Consider the following 18,334-nt stretch of genomic DNA (forward strand, 5'->3'; position numbering starts at 1 on the left):
AGTCCATGAGGCTGCTCTCTAGGGAAAACATAGGAAATCAGTGGCAGAATCTGGCTCTGTGTCTGTGACCTTCTGTAAGTATAGGGTTCAGCAAATGTGCAAGAGATAGATCTAGCAGAGAGCACTAGGGAGGCTGCTGCTAGGCCACTGCAAACCTGTTTTCTCCAGGTTTGAAACCTTAGGAAAGAAAAAAGAAAGGGAGTGTTAGCAATTTCTGCCTGAGATTCCCATCCCTTGGATTGTCTGCCTCTAGGAGAATATGCCCTGTGAGCATCTGCAAAAGTGGAGTGAGTAAAAGCTCTGTTCTGTTCAGAGGGCTTACACAAAAGACTTACCCAATCATGGAAGCTCAGCAAGTACCCGTACTTGAGCCTTACTAGGTGGACTGAGTGACTGGTTGGGTGGGCACAGGGCTGCCACACTTCACAGGAATGCCTGTTACCCCACGAATTCTCAGCTGTTTGTAACCTAAATGTCACTTAAGAGTGTTTTTCCCCAAACATATTTTGTAAAACTGTCAAGCTTCAGACATGCAAGTGTGTACAAAACCCAGTGGTGGTGTTGGTTTGTGAAGCACTGGGTAGGTTCGTCTAGCAACTCTTCCAGACATATATTTCAGTTAGACAGAACAAATGTTTTAATTCCTTGGCTTATTTCTGGAGTCCCAGGTCTTTACCTTGGCTTCAGATCTGGATCAGACCAGTACTTCTTGGGAGTGATATTCCTTTATCAGCTACTTTACAGATAACTTACTAGCAGACCAAGCTGCATATTTACTTTGAAGAGCAGAAATTTCATCTTTAAGATAAGATTACTATCCAATGAGTAAATATTGAGCAGAACACAAGGAAGGGAAGAAAACTGCAGACAAATGAAAGGAAATGGCTGATCAGGCTATTAGATAGGTAGTTCAGTTTGAAATACCTTCAGAAATGGCCAGAAAGGAGCTTAGAGGGGAAAACAGTTCATGGCTTTGTCAGGCCAAGTGCAATGCTCTACATTGGCTTCTGATCCTTGCAAAGTATTCACCCGACAAGCTCAATAGATTTAGACACTGAAAGTTAATTCAGAAAGAGTCTGAAGAGATGGTATAAATGCTATTCAGCTAAATATAGCTGTTCACTGCAGCATCTGAAGTCTATTGCATGTGACATGGTTTAGAGGCGGATTTGACAGTGTTAAGTTAATGGTTGGACTCAATGATCTTTAAAGTCTTAAAGGTCTTTTCCAACCGAAATGATACTATGTTTCTATGCTAGCCCAAACTCACCAACAGAAAGAGTAGAGACTTGTCTGAAGGCTCTCTCTGTGGAGGGGATGCTGATCTGTAGGGCAGCAGGTGCCAGGCTTGCACACTATTCCCATGAGCGAGCTTTTGCAGGAAGGAACATTTGCAACAAGTTCTTTTTGAGCGAACGCCATAGGAAGCATGCCAGGGCGGGGAACCTGGGAGACAAAATGATGACGAGCTGCATCAGCTGCAAACCTGGGTGCCACATTTCTATGTGGTGCTTGGCTACCCTGGTGACAGACACGTTATAAATACCTCAAGACAGACCCATTTTGGAGGGGTGCCTGCAGCTGTGGGAGAGCTATAGATTAGAAATTCCAACCGACTTGTCAGAGGCACGAAAAATATTCCCCAATGTCGGTCTGTGCTCGAGGGGCTTTTCTTAAGCAGATGGGACTTCATTAGTCCCATCAAACTGCTGTTAGAAAGGCTTGTGAGAGCAGCATTCAGTCCAAAAACTGATTACTGCTGCTGTTAAAGGCAGTGTGATGTGATACTTGCCCTTGGAGCAACATAATAAGACTAGGGGAGAACTGATTGTAGTTGAAGAGGTGAAGACTCAAGCAGACTGTGTAATGGGGCTGCTGGGTTGTGAAATGGAGGGGCTAGTACCAAGTCCCCACACATGCACATAACCACCATGTCATGCAGGCCAAAATGTGCTCATAGGGCTTATGTCACCCATGTGACATCAGCCAGCAGAAAGCTGCAGGCCGGATTATGTCACCACTGCTATCCCAGCCTATATTCAGGGACACTAAGGGTCCACCTTCAGCAGCATGCTTTGAATTACATTTCACATTCAGTACAATGTCTGAATCATCCTCACCCATTTCTTCCTGGGCCTTGTGCTCCTGAGAAGTGACCATCACACAAAATCTACCTCATTGTAGGTTGTCCATGTAGGTGCCTACCTCACGTGTGACAGAAACGTTGACACCATGGCGAAAAGTGAGACATTTTATCCTGAATTATGAACATCCCAGATCTAAAGCCTTTCCCAGGTAGGCTGAACTTACTGCAAATGCAATTGTAAAGACTCTTAATAGGCTGAAAGGATTTTCACCTTTGAAAGATAAGCATGTATCATTCTGATATTCCAGTGAGCTCGGTTCCAGGCAGTACAATACCCAGGACACAATCAAGGCCTCGCTCCTGTGCAAACAACGGGAAACGAAGGAAATTATGCAAAGCCAGTCTGGAGTATGCACCTCCCCCTTCACAAAGACATGAATGAGAAATTGTCACCCTGAATCATTTCTTTCTGATAAATGACTCTATATTAATTAAACCTAATCACTTTAGCATATCTCCTTACAAGGGCTGTTAAATTGTTACCAATTTACTGATGATCATGTTTAGGAATAGTAATTGGGATACCTTTTTATTGGCATTGTCAGAGATTTCCACCCATCACTAACTTGTTCCTTCCTCCATCACAGATCTCTTAGATGTGCCAAACTCCAGATTAACTATTTACGGGGCTGCTGTCTGCCTGAAGGGGAAGAAATCTCCAAACTGAAGAAGGAGGCAGGTGCAATAAGCATTTTTAATAGAGTTTTTCCTCCTTATTGGTCACTGGTGATGCTTATAAGGATAAATGAACAAAAAAGAATGAAATAGTGCAATATTTATTTGCTTTTCCTCAAGCACCATTTTTCTGCACTGCCACAAAATTGCTCCTGCCTAGACTGAAATTAGCATAAGGCTTGTAAGTTTGAGCCTCTGATAACATTCACTGCTTCCCCTTGTGAAAATGTAATGTATATTTTTTTCATATATGTTTTTTGTGTTCATAAAAAGCTATACCCCACTTGACATCTGTTGTCTGGATTAAGGCTATTCATTCAGCTGGCCAAAAAGGGATGGAAAACTGTGGAGTATTTAATTTGCCACAATCCACAGATGGTAGTCATTTGTCAGGTTGCTAATATGAACAAATCCAATAAAACAAGCAGTCAGCCTACGAACTTAAATAAAATAATAGAAAGGGGAAGAAATACCAGGCTGTCCTCCATAATTCTCTCCTATTTATTATTTTTGTCTGTGTGGTCTTGTGATCATAAATGTTGCCGTTACAGTCTACATTAGGTTCTTGCATGAATCTCTGAATAATGGATTTATCACCAAGACTTTCTAGTAAAGAGAAGACAAAATACAATGCTTTGACAGTCTCCTCTGAATTAAAATGCCTGAATTGAAAATAGTCAGTATTGAGCCAGCTCAGAATTACTGCTGTGTTCACTAGAGCTAGTAATGTCCAGAGTTATTTCCACTCTGCACTTTTACAAGTAATGTGATTTCATTTCTCCTCTATCAACACTTCAGTAAATGAAAACCAGACTCATAATCATACAATCAATTTTATTACTTTACCACTATGTGAAAAGGAAGGCTTCAAAGATTAAGTAGCATTTTAGATAAAGAGAATGAGCAAACAGTGACTGCTTCAACAACAATGAAGAGGGAGCATTTAAATAAAAGATTGTGAAAAATAACTGTTTCATATAGTCAAAATGTAATTTGGTACATAACAAGGCTGATATGCTGATGGCCATGAAAATTTAATCACCTTCCAAACCACTGAATGAATTATGCATCCTCTGATCGCTGCAGAACAAAGTGTATCGGCCAGATTCACTGTTGGCACAAGCAAACAGTTACATTGGCTTCCATGGAGTTGTCATCATTTGTTCCAGCAGTGAGCTTGGCTTGCCATCCCTGCAGCGCAGATCCAGAGTCCTTTGAAGTCAATGGAAGGGGCCCTTGACTTCAGGGGACTTTGGATCATGTCTGGTGTACCATGCGTTTTGCCAGCAACTGAATTAGTTATACTGCAGATCACCATGTACATACATATTTGGTGTCATGACACGTACTGACCCAGGAGTGGGACTGGAAATGCATTCCTAGCAGCAAATACTCTATTTCTGTAACCCAAGCCCGCATTTGGAGTTGGTCTCTTCACATTTAGAATATTTCCATTTAGTGCCCAGCCCCTCAGTTTGTTTGCAGTTTAATTCCTTCTAGAGTGTTATTCCATCACCCCCACAAATCACTCAGTAACTGCCTGAAAATTGAAGCTATTTTAGACAAAGCTTCATCAGAATAGGTGTGGTTATAAGCTAACATATTCTTGCCCTGTACCAGCTGTCTGTTCCCTAAACCTAGCTGTGAACATAAGTTTCCCAAGAAAGCTCTCTGGCAGAAGTTAGGTAGGAGAAGGATGATGGAGAACACGATCGTGTATTTTAACCATCAGTTAATAGCATTAAGTTGCAGAGCTTGCTCTTGTCAAATACTGTCCAGTCTGGGTAGAGAAAGTACCTGTGTACAATGCAGTGACTCCAGTCCTCAAATAACTGAAGAAATTCAGATAAAGTCCAAAAAACCACTAAGTTCTTCATAAGCTTTGCTTCCCAAGGACTTCGTGGGGTGCCTCAGATGGCAACTCTGGACAGGTTCAGGACACATCACCTGCGTGGGTCTCATTCAGACCTGTGTCCTGTCCATGCTGGGCCTGGAGATAGAGCCACAGGTCTCAGCAGTGTCAATCCACCTTTCCTGTTGACAGGCTGAGAGAGTAAATGGATTTTTACTTTACAAATGTTTGTGAGAGGAGGCCAAGGAGAGAGTGAAACTGAGCAGGCATACAAAAAAATTACCAGAGATGCTGTCCTAGCAGGCAGGAATGGTATCATGGGCTGACCAAAAGAACTGAGGAGCAGAACAACAATTGTACCAGTAACAGTGGCGTTTATCACAATGGACAAACATCTGTGTGAATTTGACCTATCCCCTGGATGATAGGAGGATGAGATAGAAAATCTGATACATACCACTTCTCAGGTAGCCTCAAATGTATTAAAAATATTTGCATGCCAAATGTGACCTAATTGTAGCCTCAGTGAACTAAAATTCAGTTCTCCTGCTTTCACACTTCTTACTGGCACTTCCAGCTTTGACCTGCTGGGTTACCCTTGCTGTTTCACTATTCTGTGCCACAGCTTCCCAGCTACGAAGAGGAATGACAGTAAATCACATTGACTGCTTTAATAAAGCACTCAAGAACCTCCTGCTCTAAAGAGGAGTGAAAGCAAAATAGGCAGAGTTATTATTATTTAGCAGTTGTATTCAGGTATGACATAGATACCTGGTGATGAGATGGTGATATCAGTTTGCAGGTTTAAGACAGACACTTTCAGAATATGAAAGTCCACAGGCAAACTTGTGAAATACCAGTTCAGTCACTGACCATAGATTAGCAATGAAGTCTAAGTTCAAATTCCAGCTAAAAAGTCAAATTTATGGTTGTAAAACACAGTCTTTAAACAAACCTGTATCTCACACCAACTGATCATCATGAAACAGAACTAGAGCTGGCTACAATTCTTCTGGGTTAACATGAAACTACTGGAAGTTTAAAGCTTTTTCACATTTTGTCACAATCTCGATAATGGGCTTATTATGGAGGTTGTAAAATTTCATTACAGCACATTCATTTCTTGAACAAAATGAGGCTCATTTTTCCAGTGGAAATAGCCTGGTCTTGATGATGCTTCTCTCTTTGCCAGAGAAAAGGTTCAGCTGGCTTCCTGAATCAGGTTTACAGTGTCTTTGAAACACCAGGCTGCTGCAGAAAGGGCAACTGTGAAGCCAAGAATTTGTCCTCTGAATTTCAGTGACATTAACACCCAGAAAGAATTCCTGAGAAGGACCATTTCCATGGGCAAAACTCCTCACAGTCTGGGGCTTGTCTGCACATGCAAATAAATGCATCTGGAATAAGAGAAGCTGTAAAGCTGGGGAGTGGTAAAATGAAGAAAGTAATTTGGCAATATGATTATTTCTTTTTTTATTTCTTATGGATTCTGTCATGAAAATCAGAGAAGCTGATGCAGGGAGAGACACCCGCATTCCAGTCTTGCAGCATCCACGTGTACTATCGCTCAGGACTGAGTTACTTGAAGTTGTTAAATAATTGCACTGGAATAACTCCATGTGCAGACAAGCTCTCATTTTTCTGTAGAACTAGGGAACAGCAGAGGTCTACTGGGGAAGAAACTTAGCTGACTTATTTCTTCTCAGAACAAAAGATTTGACTAGGTTTGTGACGTTAGTATAAATAAAATTGCCAGGATAAAGCAATCAGTGTTTCATTAATAGACATTTCATAGCTGAGTAAACATTTTTCAATGTATCACCTGGAAGACTGAAAAATTTCTGGTTTTCAAAACATAAGTTTTGTGTGCCTGTTCTAGCTGCCAAGCGCTTTGGTTAAAGGAGAAAAGATCAGCTATCATATTCATCCAGATATGTCAAAATACGATTTTATGGCAGTTTTCTAGGAACTAAAAATCAGCTCACCTTACACTTAAGTGCAACTTATGTGAAGAGGAACACAAGTCTCAGTTCTGAAGAACTGAACACTTAGAAAAGGTATTTATCTGTTCCTCTTTTTCTTTCCTTTCTTTTGGTAAACATTTTCCTGATTTTTTCAAGCCATAAACTGTCATAACGTGGACCCAAGTCTGCAGTTTTTAGAGGTGCATCATGTTCATACAGAATTTGTAGCAATACCATTTGCTATTCACTGCTGTTTCAGGACACTTGGTATTCAGAACAGATCCCCTCAAAATGAATTCATGGGAGACAGCAGAGGAGAGAGGGAGGAAGAAGTGTGGGGATCTCACTGGGAATTATACTCAACCTCCATTCTGACCTTCCCTAGACACCTGATGGGTACACTGAGACTGAACTGAGTGGTTCTTTCACATGAATAGCAGTTGGACATGCTTTGGGAAATGAACATTGCCTAAAACTTTGTTTCTCACAGGAAAACAGATATACACCCACAGCTTCATAATGAAAAACTATCCTGACTCACAACAAGCATCTTTCATAGGCTGCTATGGTATATACTGTTCTTTCTGAACTTTGTCTGCCATCAGGGTAGCATTTATAATACTTTTTTCTGAAAATAACCATCTGTTCTTTTTCCGATAACTAGCAAGATTGGCCCTTCAGCATGAATCACCTAATTCATTCCAGATCTTGGACTTTGATATTTATTTTGAGATACTTTTTATTTTGGAGCACAGTGAAGGGTACATTTCACAGACCATTTTACCAATTTCTTAGAGTAAAGAACGAATAACAATTCCCTAACTTGAAAACTGTGGTTTAACTGCAGTTGTTAAGTGAAATCTTACTCTGATTATGAAACAAGTACATATCTTTGTTACAAAGGAAAGATAAATTATTATCCTAACCATGTTAGATAATTAGATGCTTAATATGAGTGGTAGCAGGGAAAAGATGTTGTAATAGGTCTATGTGAGGTGAACAAGTTGTTCTGCAAAAGCCATTAATGAGTATTGGAGCCATCTGACCTCTGTTAAGTCTTTTCTTCAGACACCTCATCCCTGTGTAATGTATAGCAACCCAGGCTCACTGGATTTTAGTTTGAGGCTGGTGTGTTCCCACAGGAGAGTAAATATACAGCAAGGGTGGCTGAAGACAGCTTTATGTTTCTGCCTCCATCAGATATTTTTGCTCTACATGAAAGTCAGCAGTACAGAGAGCACGTCTTGCATCTCCCCAGTGCAGGATCTTAGCACCAACTTACCTCCACAAGCTGGTTTTGGTTTCATCAGAACCTGCCACAAATTTGAATCTCATCTGGAGCCTCAGTAATTCCAGACAATATTCCATTCTGCTGTTGTTCCTGAGGATCCTGACCTTGGACAAAGGAGACATGCAGTCAGGTAGAGCAGTACAGTCTTCGTCTGCCATGAAAGACTGATGGCAATGTGTCTGTCAGAGTCATAAAACTTATGTCCTTAAACACTTGTCCTTTCAATATCACTAATGTTGGTCATCACATCATATTTTGTCTGGATAAATATTTGCAAGGGATAGTAAAGAATGAATGAATTTGTCATGCAATGTGGTGAGGTGCACATTGACCATTGTGGAATTTATTCTTAAGAGAAGATGCAAAAAACGCAAAAAAGCATACATATGCCGTGCTACTTGTGGAATTACGTTGTTTTCCTGCATGTACTATGTTCTACGACAGGACAGGACAGCTCTGAACAGTCTGCTGAGGGAATATATGACATCCTGGAAATGCTCCAAAAGCTCTTTCAAGCCGTATAGGTACAGGATGTTCAACCAGTACCTGTTGCATTAAAAGGGCTCTGTTCTGGTAATCTACTATTTGAAGAGAATATCTGCTGAAGGCTGAGAAGGCAAGACAGGGTAACATTCCTTTATTCATGTAATCCCAACAATATGAGGGTGATGAAGACATGACTGTTTTGCAGCCAAACTGTATACTAGCAACGTATAAGCAAAAGCTAGAACATACAGCTTTTTTAAGCTTCTCTCCATCATGGATTTAATAGAGTTGTCACAGAGTCTTACCTGTTCTCTTTCAAAATGAGGCTGTCATCAAACTAACACTGATCAAACACCTTCAGAAGTTATCTGGAACGTTTGTTCAAATACAGAACTGCATTCACTTTTTCCAGTCCTTTGAGTCATCTCAGAAAATCTGAGAGAGTTGTTTTTTTTTTTAACCTGGCATCCTATGGAAGTAGCAAATATTCAGTCATACAGATGGATATGAGTGTGCATGACAAGGCTTTTTTCCTCTCTGTTTTTCCAGTTTACATCCCCTTTCCCAGTATCTTTTAGATCTAACGGCTATTTGCACTCCTACCTCTGTTCATAAAATTAGACAACCACATCGTTATGGACACCACTGTGTTCCTCCGTCAAATTCCTGGCTTTCTACAAACATTGTCTTCAATTTGGAAGAAGTGAAACGTTTGTGAAGGATGGTGGATTTGACTATGGCACAGTCAGACTGCAGTCTCTGGGAGTTCATTTCTTCCCTTCCTAAGCCATTTCAAGGAAGGAAGAGAAGTGAAATTAGGCTTCTTGAATAACCTACCTCAGCAGGGAAAAAAAAAAAAAAACAAAAAACAAAAAAAAACAAAACCAAAAACAAACAAACAAAAAAAAACAATGAAGTATTGAAGCCAAAGCAAATAGTGCAGAAACAGTCCATGAGCTGAAATAGGTTCCCATTCAGCTGTGTGCTGTACAAGTCCAAATAATGAAAACTACTCTAAAAATGTTCTGCTCTCTGATAACTCACCAATAAAAGAATGATAAATATGTAATATTCTTCTGTAAATTTTAAAAAGTGTATTTTAATTTACCATGACTATTTTTTTTCTGACTGATCTAGTGACTAGAATGGAGGATTTACTTGACAAACACACTTGCGTACTTAGTGCATACAAGGACACAGGGCTCCACCGCTTTCTTTAGGCCCTAAAATTATAGATTCTGATTTAATTTAAATTTATTTATAAAGTTCGTAAATTTTAGAGACTGATATAATCATCCAATTCAGTGGTTCTCAAAGCAGTATCTTCCATTTGTGGTGCAAGGACAGGAGGGAGGAGGTGCTGTTGCTGGTTCTGTAGGGACCTGATCTGCTGGAGCTGTGGATGATCTGCCCCAACATCTTTGGGACAAGAAGCTGGCAGACAAGAAGGCTCTCACACCCTCAGTCACCATGTGGGCAGGATGGTCCTTACTCATGGGTAAGACAGCTTTAGGATGGCCATGGAAATTTTTCTTTCTGGTTCTCCACCCTGTCAGTCCTCAGCCAAGACAAATCACCATAGCTGTGTTTACACGACCAGAAGAGCTTACCACAAGCAGTGAGAGGTTGTAGTTTGCTGGTGATTCATATCAGATCCATGTCATGATATTTTTCCACTGCAGTTTAGTACTTTGCAGCTAAGAATGCTCCTCCAAGGCCACTTCTGCTCTTAACTTACAGAGAGGGCAGTGGGTTATGCTTGCACAAAAACAAGAAGGAAAAGTACAGCTCATTACTGAGTAAGATTTGTACTGCAGCTGGAATGAATGAATAACAGTGCGTTATATATTATACTAGTGTATGTATATAATGCTACTATATAGTGTCTCACTACCTATTTCTGGAGAAGAACCAGCTCACTTGTTTTCGGTGAAGGTGTTTTACAGTCAATATACAGATGAGACAATGACTTTGGGAATGATCTAAGCACTTACCCAGATAAGAAAGAATGTGTGTTTGAAAGAGTGTGTGTTTGACTATAAAATCATGAAGGCTAAGGCATGGCAGAAGAAGGGTTAAGACACCTGTGCACTTACACCTTGGCATCCCAAAACAATGGGAACCTCAGATACGCAAAGTGACTGCAAAAACTGATGGAGCATATGTGCTTCCTTGCAATGAAACAAGCAATCAGACAAAGTGAAGGAAAATTGAAAATTAACAATCAGTAATTTAAAATTTTGGCATTCTCTATATGTTGTTGCAAATGAAAACCTGTGTGAAAACACAGCACAGTACCACCTGGGAATTATTTCCAAAAATGCTATGTGGGCTCACAATTATGACGGTCTGAGAAAACTTTCTTGCTTCTGACACAGGAGAGCTAACCATTTACATAAATGAGGACTTTTAGCCTCTCATGACCCTATTATCACCACAAGTCCCTACAGCATCTGCTTCCTTCTTCTTAAACATTCATTCCTGGTGCCACAGGCATCCCTGTGCTCAACTTGGTGCATGCCTCTTTGGGCATCAAGCTAGATTCATTTACTGTATAGAATATCGTATGGCAGACTGCCGGACTGCATTCCACTAGGCTGCACAGTAACAGTAAGTGTAATGATGCGAAAAGTCCTTTCATCACTGCAGGTCTTGGTGGCTCTCAGCACAAAACCTGGCCCACAGACCCAAAACTCATATTGAATACAGCTTTTCCCTGCTAGAGCTTTAGAGGTGCACAATCTCTAGAACTCAGAATGTTGCCAAAGTGATATGAGTCAGAAATAATTTCTAAGTCCCATTACAAAAGCTGACTTAAGTATGATAGGCATGCTACATGCCCACCACTGCTACCTGGTTTGTTACCTGCGATCTGACTGCTTTTGTCAGCTGCTGAGTCCCTGGATTGTGTGCTGGATGCAACTGCCTTTGCCAAGCACTCGGCTTTTGCAGCACCTCTGAGGTACCACACCCTCCCCTGTGCCACAAAAAGATCAGGAGCTGTTCAAATTAAATTCCTTTATTAATCGAAGGATTTTAATAGACCAAAAATGAAATGGATAAAAAGAATGCTTGTCCTTTATGGTTGCCAGAAAAAGCAAATATTGTCTATAGACATTATACAGTTTTCCTTTAACCAAAATTAAATATTGTCCGTAGCAAAGCAAGCAATCTGTAGAAATGTATTGTTACACTGCTATTACAAACTATTTACATTGGATAAAAACCAGGTGTCTCAAATCAGCTTTAACTTTAGTTGATTACTGTTATGATTTCATGTGTCTTGCCCTCATCTTCCCTTTTTGCTATTACACATAAATCAGGCATTGACAAGGTTTAAAAATGAGTGATCACTCCTCAGCACCCAGTATGACTACCCTGTTATCCTCCTTCAAGACTTCAGAAGTTTATCACCTCCCAGTGGGCTCTTTCCACGTCCAACCAAACTGTCTGTCAGTGCCAGGAATTGCCACAAAGGCAATACCTGGTACGAGAATACACATTTTAAATATATATATTTTAAAGGAGCGTATCTTTTTCTAGCAGTACTGCATGCTGTTTCTGTGAATACATGTTCACAGTAAAACTATGTCAAATAAATATTTGAAGGAATCAGCACAGTGCATCTAGTTTCACTTTCCAAATGGAAAGTGGTGTGTCTGCTTTTAGCGGTTGTATAAGGCAGACACTTCATACGAATCCAACTTTGCTAAGTCACGATCATGAACAAAGGAACCCTACCTAATTACAAAATACTTGATTAACAGCTCAGCCTAAGGGATAGGTTTACTATACATCAAAGCTATTTGCTGAAAAGGATTTCACTGCTGTTTCATAGTGGACATACAGCACAGAGAGTATGTTTTTTCAGTTTGCAAAATGGATTAATCAGAATATTTTGTCCATGCAATCAAACATTGCTCTGCTGTAATAACATCGTTCTCAATTCTCTCTCTCTTTGATCCTCCTGCCTGTATTTCTCCTCTAGTTTTTGTTTTTCAGAGTCCATACTATAATAATTGGAATCTGTGCTTCTCCTAATCTTCTCAAATTGACTGAAATCTGCAACGTACTTTCCATTTGGAGACAGAGAAACCACAGGCACGAACTCATAGCCCCAGTGGATCTCCTCAGGGATGTAGGAAGTCCTGCTTTGGCAAACAGCACTGGTGGACTCCACTGTGGCGTTCAGGAGCACTACAAGCTCAAAGTCCTTGTCCTTGAGATTCTGGGGTGTGAGATCTCTCAAAGGGCTGCTCTCATCCAAAATATGGTAGAAGGTTAAAGGCAAAATGAGAAAAGGACTCTCTGAAGAGGAGTCAACGTTGAACTTGACACTAGCTTGATTCAGCAGGATCCGCTCCCCTTCTTTGGTTTCATATGTCTGAAGAAGCTTCCCAGACAGCTGACACTGTATCAGAAGACTCTTCCTCATATTTGCTACCCTAATCACCAGGCAAAGTTCTCCATTGTGTTTAGTGATGACGGCACAGTGGCTGAATTTAATAGTCTCTGCCCGTTTTTTAGGTCTTGCAATTTTGGCCAGAAAGGTACCTGTGATGAAGATTTCAATCAAAGTGGTGATGACCAGTTGGGCCACAAGTAAGAAAATGGCATGAGGACACTCCTCTGTAATGAAACGAAATCCATAGCCAATGGTTGTTTGTGACTCCAGGGAGAAGAGAAATGCCCCAGTCAGAGAGTCTACGTTCTTGACACATGGCTCGCGCTTTGGATTGAACTTGTTTATTTCTAAATCACCATGAAGGAATGCAATGGCATAGTAGATAACTCCAAAGAGGAACCAGGTCATAACAAAAGTAGCAGCAAATAAGGTGAGTTTGTACCTCCACTTCATGTCTATAACTGTAGTCCACAAGTCTTGAAGGTAGAGCAGGTAAATGCCATCGACTTTGTCTATCCGCACGTTGCTGTGACCACTTTTGGACATCACACGGGGTTTGTGTGCCTTGAGCATGACAGTATCGATGCCTCCATTAACCAGTGGCAGGCGAGACATATTAATCTTTGTGGGTTCCATTCTCACTGCTTCAGTCCTAAGGGGAGAATAAAAGAAGACTGTTATTTAATGAAATCAAAGCACATAACTGATTCTGAAAAGCATTTGAAAATGTTGATGGAAAGAAGGCACAAACATAATCTAAACACAGCAGCAGTGAATAAAAACAGTTGGTATATAAAGTTACCATCATACAATATCTGACATTACAAATAATTCGATATTCTTTTTTTCCAGGAAAAATAAAACAACCCAAAACATTCTTCGATTCTGGCGACTGCCAAATATGGAGAAGTAGGTTTCTTTTATGATATCCTGCAAAAGAAATTTGACCAAGCTGAAATTTTATACTAGTACTTTATTTCTGTAAAATGCATTAATTTTTTTTTCTTACGTTTCTCTGGAGAAGAGTCTCTTTTTGATTAGTGAGCAGGTTTTCTTTAATGCCCTGAAGAGAGACATCTGATCAAAATTAAAGTCACGTCAATGCTTGGTTTAGAACGCAGATCCAGCACACCACCTCTGTCTCTTCCTGCGACGGACGAAAAATGAGCCAGACCAGCTTTCACTGTGAACAATTAACTTCCACAAGTGATTTACTCAGTCGGATCTGGCTCTTTGTCACAAACCTACAACTAACCTAGGAGGAAACAAAGCAGACCTGAACACATCGAAGTCGAGTTTTGGAAAGGGATATTTACACCTGAAAACTCTTAGAAGCCGTTTGCACTGTACAGCAGTCCTGTTTTAAGCCATCTAAGGAAAAAAAAGGAGTCAATTCACAAAGTCAGCATTCTAGCCATGGGCCCTGACCTGTGCGAACCGAGCAATCATTGGACCACTCGACTCCTGAAGTTTGTTTACTGTGCATCAGTCCGGATGGAGATTAAGTGTGGGGACACTCGGGACTGAACAAAGCCCACAGAGTGAAGCAGAACAGTGCCTGTGCCAGCTGGATGAGGCAAGTAACAAGACCCGGCTTGTGAGACGAGACAATGATTACGTAGAGCAAGGACAGTGCATGTTATAGTCGTTTCCGACATCAAAACTTCCTGCTGACAAAAACAACAAAGAAAAAAAATGTCCCATGCATCCTTTGTGCTTTGGCAGGTTGCACAAAAAGCATTGTTTTGTTCCATTGTTTTCCGCAAAAAGAGCCTTAAGTGATTCGTTTTCGTGAACCACCAAAAAAAAGAACAAAAAAAAAAGAGAATGTCTTCCTTATAGCTACTTAAAAGAATTTTGCAGGAAGTACAAGATATATTTGTGGTACACACATGTGCCAGTCCAGGACATCAGCATAATTGCTCATGAAGTACCTTTCCTGTTATGTCAATTAAGGAGAATTTTTTTTATGACTATACCCATCACACTGTTGCAGGTTTTCTGGGAAAGGGTAATTAAACTTAACACCCAGTAACACCTGTAGCTCATTCCAGTTTTGTTTAAATCACCAGCATTTCTCTTCCATAGTCTGGGAGCCATTGCCGTATATATATATATATAAGAAATTAATGCATCAATGACCCCAGTAGGAGATTCCTTATGTGACAGTCAAATCAACACACAATGCACAGCATGTCCGGATAATAAACAGGAAAAAACCTTCAAGTGATCTGAAAAAAGAACAACAGGAGGAAATTGGGGGGAGGGGGGGTGGGAGGGGTAGGGGTAGGAAGGAGCATACATGCAACTGCTCTTTAGCCAAACTCAAAATGAAGTGCTACTGTCAGTGTGCCGTAAATACATGCAACCTCTAATGGGAAGACTTTCAGGAAAATGCACACTACTTTGTGAAGAGGGTCTATTCTGCACACGGAACCTCACCCTGGATAAGTCATGGATATAAAACGTATGCAAAAATCTGTCCCAAAATAAGTACACCTCTTCCTCTCAAGCACATTTTCCCTTAGCCATTCATTTCAGGTACAAACATTAAGCTGTCAGAAAAAAAATCACTGCTACAAATTGCTATGCCAAGAGGTAGATGGGCTCTCCATGCCAGGGACATGTCCCCATCCCATACCCCTGCTCAGCCTACCTGGACGCCTGCTCCTGGGAGCAGCTCCCCAGGGCTGCCAGCTCCTCCTCCTTTGGAGGCCACGAGGATGGAGGCAGCTAAGGCTCCACCTTCCCTTCTCGGTGCTCCAGCTGGTGGGCTTGAGCTGGTGTGGCACGGACAGGGCTCACAGGCTTGGTGAAGGTCAGAGTTATCCAGTCAGGGTCAGGGGTATCCCAAGGTGAGGGGCACACGAACCCTTGGCATACCATACTCACTGTGGCTCTACCATGTGCAAGAAACACTGGCTTCTGCACAAGTGGTCAGCATATATGTGATAAATCTGACATGTTTGGGATGCACTGGTCATGGTGTAAGGAACCTCTCTACCCTACATGCACTGTGGGTCTGATATGTTCTTCAGATACCAGAGCTGGTACTCATACACCGCACCGCTCATCTGCAGCACCAGCTGGGTCCACAGTTTCGACCCACACAAAGGCCTGTCAAAGAGTCCTTGCTCCTGCCTTTGCTCTTCCCTGAAATATGTTGTTCCCTGTCCAGGAGCCCTGAATGGAGAAAATCCTGACACTGCATCCCACCACATGTGCAAAGCTGGTGAAGGACACCTAAGATCATGGACATACCGAATGCTAAAGAATAGGTTTCCCACCAAGACAGGAGGTAGAAAGGTAGTGGCAAGGAATAATGTCTTTCCTGGGCTATGCCAACAAAGGGCAGCTACAAAATTTGCCATTTCAGGCTCAACACAAGAAGTAAAGATTGGCTGCAGCCGTAGGCCATGTCTGGCATGTTCCAGACTGTGTTTCAACTCACAGCCAAAGTCATTTCTCACTGTGCCTCTCTGCTGTCGCCATGTGTAAAGCTGACCTCCACATGTGGGGTCAGCATGGCAGAGTTGTTAGTTTTGCAGTCCACCACAGATGAAAGAGGCTGTATCAGAGCTCCTCTGTCATCTTTTGTGTCCTCCCTTGATTTGTATTTCTGTATGTGACAAAGTTACTCAGCTTTACAGTGATTTCCTGAAATGGATTCCAGCCAGCTTCTGGTGCTTTTTTTGATGGTGGGGTATTTTTGATGTTGATTTGCTTCCTATTTTTTTTCTTTTACATCATATTTTCCTGTGTGATCCTGAGTTCCTCCAGTGCTCTTTTCCTCTCCAGCGAAACTGATCTTGGTTTCCTTTCCCCGCAGAAACATTTCCCTTTTTCTCTACCACACTGATAGGGGAAGAGAGGATCGATCACACCAACTCAGAGCAACACTGTCTCTGCTCCCCTTAATTATCACTGACAGAAGTCAGGAGCAGTCATCTGGTGGAAGAAACTCTGATGAAACCAACAGTGGAACAAAACCAGGCTTCAGAGGAGGCTTCTCCCCTCCACTTCCCCACTGCTTCCCGAGTTAAGTGACCAGTACAATAGTCCACAATAAATGATTCATGGGTGTATGTATGTTATAAACCCATGTTATAACACCTGCATTACTATTTCCCATCATATACCTTATATAGGCAGCTCAGATATTCTGTGCCTGAACAACCATCCCCAGCACCTCCACTGAAAGATTTTGGAATGCTTGGTTTCTTTCCCTCTAAATGAAAAATCATGTCTACTACAGTAAGCAATGTAATAAAACAAGCCTGAACAACAACAGTAGTATACATTTTTAAGTTAAAATAACATCTACTGTCAATTAGCTAAATTATTTACATTGGTAAGGTATTTTTTATTACTGTAAAAAAAAACGTATTCAAACTGTAGCTGCAAATGAAAGTGAACTGAATTACAGTTAACGAAACAGATACTTCAATAGAGAAGAAACTGAAATTGTCTCTGATTTGTCTAGCACTCCAATGTCCTGTGAATTGCCTCCTTTCCTCACCAGCCCTTTGGAACAGCCAGAGGAGACTCCCCATCAGAGCACATGCTCATAAGGAAGTTTAGTACAGACAAAGTCAATAAAACATAGAGCTACATACCAAACCACCAACCATGAATACCTTGATATTGAGGTAATTCCAGCAGCCAAGGATATAACAAGCACATTAGCACTGCTTCCAAAGAGCACATTATCAAAAAGTCGAAGCCAGCTTGCATGCACACAAAAATGTTCCTGTTGTATGAAGCCAGATTTGCTTGTGCAAGATCTCTTTTGGCAGACACAACTGATCAAAAGTGTACAGGAGCATGACTTTTTTGAATGGCCTCAGTGGTTTGCTTTTTTTCAAATCAGATATGCTTTGCCACTTGAGCAAACCCTCATACATGCTTCACTGCCACTCTGATACAGGGGCAAAACTTGAACTGTTTTTTCAACCAGCATAAACCATTAGCAGGCTTGACTATTTTTTTTTAGGAGTGAGTAAAGAAAACATTGGAAAGAACCACATAATCTTTAGATCATTCCTAGGTCTGATGTGGTTCAGTAGGTTATAAAAAGTGCCTCCTCAATTCTCAATGCTCTGCCTAGCATGAACACCCTCCTCCTTCTGGGCTATGTACCAGGTTATGCCATGCAATTGTCAACCAGCAGAATCCTCTGTAGTGGAGTTATGGAATACAAAAGGAGAGAGCAGAGGTAGAGGGAAGGAAGCAGTGTTTGCAAAAGGATGCTTCACCTCTGGCACCAGCTGCAGCATGCAGCCATCAAGCTGTTACCTTGGCCTTCATTAAAGAGTCCTTCAGCATTAGGACTCATCAGCATCGAGACTGGTGATAGGCAGGCTGGCATTCAGCCATGTGGCGAAAGATACCACCTTTAAAAACTAAATTAACACATTTTCATTTTCTTTTACAAAAAGAGTGAGTCAAGAGACCTGTAAACACACTCCCTCAAGTCAAAATCAGTTCCCAAAGCCATGCTTTTAGCTCCCTACCC

General features: G+C 41.2%; 1 protein-coding gene across 2 annotated transcripts; it reads right to left on the minus strand.

Moving 5' to 3' along the window:
- Positions 1–12,324: 12,324 nt before the first annotated feature.
- Positions 12,325–17,569, minus strand: KCNJ15 (potassium inwardly rectifying channel subfamily J member 15; the record flags this gene model as incomplete). Of its 2 annotated transcripts, none has more annotated exons than XM_080363645.1 (2): positions 12,325–13,471; positions 17,436–17,569. In XM_080363645.1, the coding sequence occupies one exon, from the start codon at positions 13,453–13,455 to the stop codon at positions 12,325–12,327; it is 1,131 nt and encodes a 376-aa protein (XP_080219771.1). The 2 variants fall into 2 exon arrangements, with proteins under 2 accessions (XP_080219771.1, XP_080219770.1); XM_080363644.1 differs by lacking the exon at positions 17,436–17,569 and adding an exon at positions 13,829–13,896.
- Positions 17,570–18,334: the final 765 nt, after the last annotated feature.

The sequence above is a fragment of the Nesoenas mayeri genome (assembly GCF_963082525.1).
Source record: "Nesoenas mayeri genome assembly, chromosome: 1".
Taxonomy (NCBI): Eukaryota; Metazoa; Chordata; class Aves; order Columbiformes; family Columbidae; genus Nesoenas; species Nesoenas mayeri.